We start from the raw sequence: 9,229 nt of genomic DNA on the forward strand, positions 1-9,229 counted from the left end.
TCTAATCTTGTGTATAATGTAGAGATAAGGGAAATATTTTACTGCTATTTTTCATAATCATTATCATTACCATTGCATTAATAATACAGTCTACAGTATAGATATTGCATTCAGATGTTTAAACATATTGGCACCCAATTAGCCTTTATTGCAGGTGCAGTTATAACCACTTTAAACTGTTGAGTTTAATTTATAATCCTAAATGCTTTTTATAATCTTAAATGTTTATATGCTGATTATGTTGGTTTGTATGGGAGAGGCCCAGACGTCAGTGTGAAAGACTAGGTTGCAGGCTGACAGGAAACGCATGCTTTTGCAGAGCGTGCTTGCGAAAGTGAAACTAAGAGAGAGTAAGTGTAACTTATTTTGAGGAGCTGTTTGGATGATGCTATTTGAATAATCAGGTTATTCATTATTATCTTTTATTCATTTATATCTTTTGATTAAGCTTTCAGTAGTGGCATTTAATTAAAGCAGTTACATACTTAGATTTATTATCAGGTGTGTTTCCCATATGAGAGTGGCCTCTGTCTGCTGAGAGGTGAGACAGTGCAGTTGAGGTCGTGACATACACACATGCAGAGTAGGTGAACTTAGGTCTAGGTAAGAGTTCAGACATATTTTGCTTGTAGCTGCATTTTGTGCTGGCATACGTGACAGTTTGTTGTAGGACGTGCTGCTGATGTTCCAGACAATAAGCGAGAGTCAGAAGATGAACAGGAAGCACCTGGCTTGTAGGCGAGGAGAATGTTCTTTTCAAACTGTGCCAAAAGTTGTCAATAGAACATTTGTGGTTTTGAGACTTATGCATATATTGTATCTGCTTTGACGCATGAGGGGGCGTCACAAATAATACCTTGATGATACAAAACAACTGCGGGTGTATTTTTGGGCGGAGATCTACAGCTGATGTTTTGCAGTGTACATCTCCCCACGTGTGTTCATTAAAAATCATCGTTTGACTTAAACCGGCCAGACCAGTATTGTTATTTGGATTCCTCCTGTATCCCTCCTCAATATTTGAACCTTAACAATAATAAATGTTTATCTAGTTGTCACCCTTTTTAACTGAGTAGTCCAAAATCAGTCAAATCCACAGTAATCTGTCATACAAAGTCAAGAAAAAAACAATATTTGAGAATCTACTCTCGTTGGGTTCAGTTAGGATCGTAAGGAGACTGGCAGTGGTAACTCAACTTAAAGAAGGAATATCCCTCCACTCAGAATGAGACACTGACAACAACTTAAAGGGAGAAAAGTGATTTGAGTGTATTCAACATTTAAATGCTCCAAAACATAGACATGAACAAAACATTTAGACCATTTCAACCATGTAAATCTCAACAATGTACAATATATCACTTAAAGTGTCCATAAATGTATCAGGTAGGCTGTCCATTTCAGTTCAGTGCACTTAGTATTCAGTGTTCTTAGTAAGTGTTAATTGTCTTTAGTCACAGTTTTGCTTTTTGATGCATCAGTTTTTTGTGTTAAGTAGAATCAGATCTGACCCAAAAAAAAGAAAAAAAGTAACAACATAAAGTGTCCTGAGATCTCAGAAAAAACGTTAATCCAAAAAAAAAATTGCAAATCGTTGTATCCTACCACCCTCCAAGGAAACAGGTGGCCTTCAGATTGAGAACATCCTTTCTAGGCACCTCCACTGGCATCCAGTCCTTAGATGGCACCGCTCGGTCCTTGCAGCAGATTCCTACCACGTAAAAAAAACCAGCCTGCACACAACGTGCAGTGCAATCACTCACTTGTAAAATAAAACGTGTTTCTCTAGTGTTATCCCTTTTTTTTTCCCCCTCACACATCACACATCTATACAGTTCTTATTGGCCAATAACAATTTATCAACAACAAAAATACATTTCAATGCAAATCATGAAGCATGAAAAGTGTCTCCGTGGTGTGTTAGCTAAAACTTCACATGTAAGCGCATTAGCCCAGGGAGCACATGTGGGTACGCTAGCATACTTTCCACAGGCTAACACAGCTAAGCAATCGTTAGCAGGTTCTAAGACAAATATCACATTTCCGACAAGCATTGTATCCTGACTGGTTTTATGCCCAGAAACTAGACTATGAATCACAACTTAAACTGCAACTGTGAGACTCACAGGGATATTCTTCATAGAAACATTAATTCCGTAGCGCAACACGTTACAAGACTGAATATCCACACAGCTTTGCGCATCTAGCTCCGTGCAGGCGGATGCAGTGAAAGAAAGTCACCACGCACGCGCTATGGTGCATTAACGGTACATGGGAAAACTCAGCATTTAACAAAACAGTAAAACTTCAAATTAGGATAAAAAACAGAATACAATTGGCAATAAAATAACCATGAGTTACATTGTCACAAAGAACAAGGTTTTGTTGCACCACTATTATCACGAGGTTTGGGCGTGATAATATAGGCTGTGAGGCCCACTTTTAATAATCACGCTAAGGACTTCAGCGAGCTATCTGCAAAAGCCTGGTTAGTTTACCAACACTACAAGGTATTTGGCATAATTGTAGTGTAATATTGTGAAAATTTGTAATGTATGGTGTTCTAATTATTTTATGTTTATGTCTCCGTGAATCGCTACCTTATCGTGGTGGAGGGGTTTGTGTGTCCCAGGGATCCCAGGGGCTATGTTGTCTGGGGGCTTTTGCCCCCTGCTAGGGTTTCCCATGGCAAATTGGTCCTGGGTGAGGGACCAGACAAAGAGCGATTCAGAAGACCCTAATGAAGAGAACATCGAGGGAACAGTTTACCCTGCCCGGGATAGGGTTACCGGGGCCCCGCCCTGGAGTCAGGCCCGGGGAGGGTGCCCGAGGGCGAGCGTCTGGTGGCCGGGCCTTAGTCCATGGGGACCGGCCGGGCACAGCCCGAAGAGGAGACAAGGGCCCATCCTCCCGCAGGCCCACCACCCGCAGGAGTGCCATAGGGGTCGGGTGCATTGTGTGCCGGGTGGCGGCCAGGAGCAGAGGCCCTGGCGGACTGATCCCCGGCTGCCAAGACTGGCAATAGGGACATGGAATGTCACCTCTCTGGTGGGGAAGGAGCCTGAGTTAGTGTGTGAGGTTGAGAGGTACCAGCTAGATATAGTCGGGCTCACCTCTACGCATGGCTTGGGCTCTGGAACCAGTCTCCTGGAGAGGGGCTGGACTCTGTCTCAGTCTGGAGTTGCCCCTGGTGACAGACGGCGGGCTGGGGTGGGTATTTTAATATGCACTCGGCTTGCTGCCGGTATGTTGGGGTTTTTCCCGGTGGATGAGAGGGTTTGTTCCCTGCGCCTTAGGGTCGGGGAAAAGGTCCCGACTGTCATCTGCGCTTATGCGCCGAGTGGCAGTTCAGAGTACCCAGCCTTCTTAGAGTCCGTGGGCCGGGGGGGTGCTGGAAGGTGCTCCACCTTTAGACTCTGTTGTCCTGCTGGGAGACTTCAATGCTCACGTGGGTAACGACAGCGAGACCTGGAGGGGCGTGATTGGGAGGAGCGGCCTCCCTGATCTGAACCCGAGCGATGCTTTGTTGTTGGACTTCTGTGCTAATCACAGTTTGGCCATAACGAACACCCTGTTCGAACACAAGAGTGTCCATAAGTGCACGTGGCACCAGGACACTCTAGGCCGCAGATCGATGATCGATTTTGTAATCGTATCACCAGACCTGCGACCATATGTTCTGGACACTCAGGTAAAGAGAGGGGCTGAGCTGTCAACTGATCACCACCTGGTGGTGAGTTGGATCAGGTGGCGGGCAGGACGCTGGACAGACCCGGTGCACCTAAACGCGTAGTGAGGGTGTGCTGGGAACGTCTAGCAGAGGCCCCATTCCACGAGATCTTCAACGCACACCTCCGGCAGAGCTTCAACAGCATTCCCAGGGAGACTGGGGACACTGAGTCCGAAAGGACTATGTTCAGTATCTCCATTGCTGAAGCTGCTGCATTGAGCTGCGGCCGCAAGGTGGCTGGTGCCTGCCGTGGTGGTAACCCCGAACCAAATGGTGGACACCAGAGGTGAAAGGAGCCACCAGGCTGAAGAAGGAGTCCTATCGGGCTTGGTTAGCCTGTGGGACTCCGGAGGCAGCCGACAGGTATCGACAGGCCAAGCGGAATGCAGCTGAGGCAGTGGCTGAAGCAAAAACTAGGGTGTGGGAGGAGTATGGAGAGGCCATGGAAAAAGACTTTCGGACTGCCTCGAAGAGATTCTGGCAAACCGTCAGGCGTCTCAGGAGGGGAAAGCGGTGCTCTACCTACACTGTGTATAGTGCTGGCAGAGCGCTGCTGACGTCAACTGAAAAATTGTCAGGCGGTGGAAGGAATACTTCAATGACCTCCTGAATCCCACTGAAACGTCTTCCGAGGAGGAAGCAGAGTCTGGGGATGAGTGGAATGATCTGCCAATTTCTAGGGGGCGAGGTCACTGAGGCAGTTAAACAACTCCTTGGTGGCAGAGCCCCTGGTGTTGATGAGGTCCGCCCCGAGTTCCTGAAGGCTCTGGACGTTGTAGGGCTATCCTGGTTGACACGCCTCTACAATGTTGCATGGAGATCAGGGGCACACTCCTCAGCCTCCCTGGGAAAGTCTATGCCAGGGTGCTGGCATAGACTTTCCCAGATTTTCAAGATAAAACAGGACACATATTGAAACGCAAACCTGACACATGAACTTAACAAAAGACATCCAGGCATGAAACACATGAAGGGCAAGAGAGACTTAACAGAGGGGTTGAAAAGACAAGGGCAGACTAATAAGCAAATGAACAAAGAAAACCTAATGAGCTTAACCATACACTATGTGGGCGATCGTGGCTCAAGACTTGGGAGTTCGCCTTGTAATCGGAAGGTTGCCGGTTCGAGCCTCGGCTTGGATAGTCTCAGTCGTTGTGTCCTTGGGCAAGACACTTCACCCGTTGCCTACTGGTGGTGGTCAGAGGGCCCGGTGGCGCCAGTGTCCGGCAGCCTCGCCTCTGTCAGTGCGCCCCAGGGTGGCTGTGGCTACAATGTAGCTTGCCATCACCAGTGTGTGAATGGGTGGATGACTGGATATGTAAAGCGCTTTGGGGTCCTTAGGGACTAGTAAAGCGCTATATAAATACAGGCCATTTACCATTTACTATAAACATCAAAATAAACTAAAACTCAAAATGCTGGGTCATAAGACCCAAGATCGTGACACTTTGAGGTGTGTGTGTGATCATCATCTGTAGCTTTGATCCACTGTGCTGTTGCTCTCTCTCCTTACATTCACATATAGGAGCTCAGGACAAACAAGGCAGGCAGTGCAGACATGACTTCAGATATATAAAAGTGAAGGCCGTCTCTCTGATGATGTCACAGAGCAGAGTCATTCTGTCCAATAAAGGATCTCAGATCAGCTGCTGCCATCTTGTGGCCACAGTTGGTTACTGTCTCTGAAAGTTGTCTCATGTTTCCTGTTGTCCTGCTAACAAAGGCTGGAGCTCATCATGCTGAGAGGGCAGCAGCATTTTGTGGCTCTTCACACATGTTCATTATATTCTGATGATCCTGGATGGAGACAAACTACAGATAAGTGTGTTCAGCCCAACTAGTTTATCTCATTACAGCAGTTTGATGTTTCCCTTTGAATCCCCCTGAAGATCCTGACAGTGAAGCACGTACATAATACTCCAGCCTTTCAACTCTGAGCTTATTTAGTTCTATTAATACACTGAAATCTCATTTGTGTCATGAAGAAAGTCTTTAATCCAACAGAATTCAAAGATCAGAAACATTTCATATATGGAGTTAAACATGAATCATTGTTTCAACAACATATTTATTGTTGTCATAAACAGACAAGAAGACAACAACAAACTGCTCCTCCCATTCAACACATGTCAGTCCATATCCCAGCAAACTAAATCATCTCCATTTACACATCAAATAGAAACATGAATCACTTGTAATGATTAGAAACTTGATAGAATTTCAAATCTAGTTTGGGGAGTCATTCAGTGAGAAACAGTGAAATGATTTTCCATGTGAGAAGGTGGACAGAAGAAACAGAAAGAAACAGTGAGAACTAAAAGAGAAACAAAGAGCTTTGGAACAACGGGGCAGCAGGAGGACAGCTGCAGTTTAACAGCTTCAACTCACTGACAGGAAACAACATTAGAAACATCATCATCCTCAACTCATCTGCTGCACTGACACTGACACCTTCAACGGCAACACCTTCACTGTATCATCAGTGTTAATGTATGGAAACATCCTGTGAGTGAAAGTGTGTGTGAAGGAATGTATGCGTGTGTTAGTATCAGGATCAGAGAACGACAGCTTTCCTCTGTTCCAGTCCAGATTCACTCTGATCCTCTGGAGCTTCTTCTCTACTGAGAGATCAGTGAGAGGAGCTGATGGCGAGTGTGTGTAGTACGTACCTAAACTGCACCCTATTACCCATAATCCAGACTGTATGTCTCCCTTCCTCTGCACAGACTCTGCTAACACACCGAGTCCCCACCATGTACTCTCTCCAACATCAACATCCCAGCTGTGAGTCCCTGAGTTAAAGCCCTCAGAGCCCAGAACTGAGAAGATTAATCCATTTAACCTCTCTGGATTATCAGGAAGCTGCTGCTTCTCTCCTTCTCTCACACTGGTCAGATCTTCAGACAGGATGAGGTTTGGATCAGCAGTGTTTGGGTCCAGAATGAGAGGAGTGTAGGAGACCACATCCTTCATGTTGTTCCAAATGTTGAAGGTCAGGTTGCCCAGGTGTTTGGCCTGGTCTATCAGAGCTCCTGAGGGCAGCTGTGGATCATCCAGCAGGGGGCAGCGCTGGACTCTTTCCACTGCAGCCTTGTAGTTGTGCAGGAATGAGACGTCTTCAGCTCTCAGCTCCTCCTCTGTGGCTCTGACTGTGTCTGAAAGAGCTGCTATCTCTCTGCTCAGAGCCTCCATCTTCTCCTTCATCATCCCACTCTTCTGCTCCTCTTCCTCCCTCAGTGCAGCCAGCCTGGCCTCCTCTTCCTCTGCGAGAAACTGGTGAAGCTTCTTAAACTGCTCCTTAATCTGCCTCTCTGTGTGTCGGGCCTGGACCTTAATGTGTTCTGCTGTTTGATCAAACTTCACTTGAACTTCTTCACAAACCTTTAACTTCTTCTTTAAGGGCTCCAGAGTTTCCTGAAGTTCCTTCTTGTGTTGTTGTGCAGCTTCATCGATGGGTCTGAATCTGTGATTGGTGTGATTTTCTGAGTCTCTGCAGACGAGACACACTGGCTGCTGATGGTCCAGACAGTAGAGTCTGAGTTTCTCACAGTGCAGACTGCAGAGAGCCTCTGAAGCTCTCTGATCTCTCTCCTGTAAGAACGACTCACACAGGTTCTTTAAAGCTCGGTTTAAAGGTGGTTCATAAACTGATATTTCCTTACAAACTGGACACTCGTGTGTTGGTCTCTCTCTCCACCATCTCTTCAAACAGTGTTCACAGAAGCTGTGGCTACATGACAGAAGAACAGGATCTCTGAAGACCTCCTGACAGACCGGACAGCAGAGATCCACCTCTGATCTGGAAGCCATTGAGTCTGTGAGTGAAGCTGAAAACAGCAGACAGGAAGTACAGTCAGTCCTGGCTCCCCTCCCTCCTCTACCACCTTCACTGAAACTTACTTTGAGTCGTGTTTTTGCTCAAACTCACATTCAGTGTGTGGAGCGTCAGCAGCTTGAAGCAGCAGTGTTGGGGAGTTTTCCACTTTTCTCTCCTGTAGCTGGACTCACTCAGAGGAAGCTGCTAGTTTGGTCTGAGCTCAGTATGATCGTCTGTGCGTCTCTCTGCACTGATGAAGAAGAACATCCTGTTTCCTGGTTTGTTGCATGTAAGTGACGTGAGGGATCGAGCTTCTTTCCACTTCCTGTTATAAATGTGTGAGTATGACAGCAGAGTGCAGATGTTCACTGCAAGTCAGGAAACAAAATCTTTTTTGAATCTCATACAATAAAGTGTGACTTAGCTGTTTGGCAGTTTTTATTTTAGACTGTTCTGGTTATTTGTCAGGTCCCCTTTAGTTGGAGTGTAGTGCTGTCACACAAATACAGGTGATGTTAAGGTGGATTTAATTTGTTGCAGATTTTGGGTCCTCTCACTGAAGTGCTAGCAGTTATTGTAACAGCATCAACATCAAATTCTGTCTGACACAAACAACGGCTCAAGATGGAGTTTAACCTTTGAGTTTAAGTCCTTGTCTTTATTCCCTCAATTTGACTTTCACTAATTCATAGACGATTTCAGTCAGAAATGTTGTTTATTACCGTTAAATAATATTAAAAATTCCTGCTGTGAATCGCTACCATATCGTGGTGGAGAGGTTTGTGTGTCCCAGGGATCCAAGAGGCTATTTTGTCCATGGGCTGGAGTTGCCCCTGGTGAGATGCGACGAGTTGGGGTGGGTATTCTAGTATCCCTCAGCTTGCTGCCTGTATATTTGGGTTTCTCCCAGTGGAGGGGAGGATTTGTTGCTTGCTCCTTCTGGTCGGGCGGGTCCTGACTGTCGTCTGCGCTTATGCGCCGAGTTGTGCTTCAGAGTACCCAGCTTTCTTGGAGTCCCTAGGCGGGACTCCAAGAAAGCTGGAGGCCACACATAATAGAGGACACACTCTTGACCTACTAATCTCCAAGGGCCTGAGCATTTCAAAGGTTACTGTGTCTGATGTGGGCGTGTCTGATCATTACTGTGTTTTCTTTGAAAGTAAAATCTCAGTCCACACAAATATATCAACAACAGTGATCACAAAACGGTGTATAATTGAACACAGTAGTGCAATTTTTAACCAGGTCTTCCCATTAACACCTGACCTGTCCAGAGGGTCAGTCAATGAGCTCGTCAATAGCTTCAATGCTAACATGTTAAATGTAATGGACACTATTGCTCCCATTAAGGTGAAGGTTATCTCTGGAAGGAAAAAGTCTCCATGGAGAAACTCCACACTGGTAAAAAATGAAAAAAGAGAGTGTAGGAAAGCTGAGCGCAGATGGAGAAAAACAAACCTCCAGGTTCACTATGACATATATAAAGAGAAACTTCACAATTATAATTTACAACTGAGGAGTGCAAGGAGGTCCTACTTCTCTGACATCATCACTAAAAACAGCCATAATGCTCGGGTCTTATTTTCTACAGTTGACAGGCTAACAAACCCTTTTGTGTCAGTGGCAGCTGAACTTCATTCGACCATGGCCTGCAATGACTTTGCCAAATTCTTCACAGAAAA

General features: G+C 45.8%; 1 protein-coding gene across 1 annotated transcript; it reads right to left on the minus strand.

The window, feature by feature from the left end:
* Window positions 1–6,083: 6,083 nt before the first annotated feature.
* LOC308405209 (nuclear factor 7, brain-like) lies at window positions 6,084–7,780 on the minus strand. Its single transcript, XM_080895681.1, has 2 exons — window positions 7,659–7,780; window positions 6,084–7,557 (listed from the first exon to the last, which is right to left on the minus strand). The coding sequence occupies exon 2, from the start codon at window positions 7,538–7,540 to the stop codon at window positions 6,152–6,154; it is 1,389 nt and encodes a 462-aa protein (XP_080751807.1). The 5' UTR covers window positions 7,541–7,557; window positions 7,659–7,780; the 3' UTR covers window positions 6,084–6,151.
* Between the last annotated feature and the right edge of the window lie 1,449 nt (window positions 7,781–9,229).

This window comes from Rhamphochromis sp. 'chilingali', assembly GCF_963969265.1.
Source record: "Rhamphochromis sp. 'chilingali' genome assembly, chromosome: 1".
NCBI classification, from domain to species: Eukaryota; Metazoa; Chordata; class Actinopteri; order Cichliformes; family Cichlidae; genus Rhamphochromis; species Rhamphochromis sp. 'chilingali'.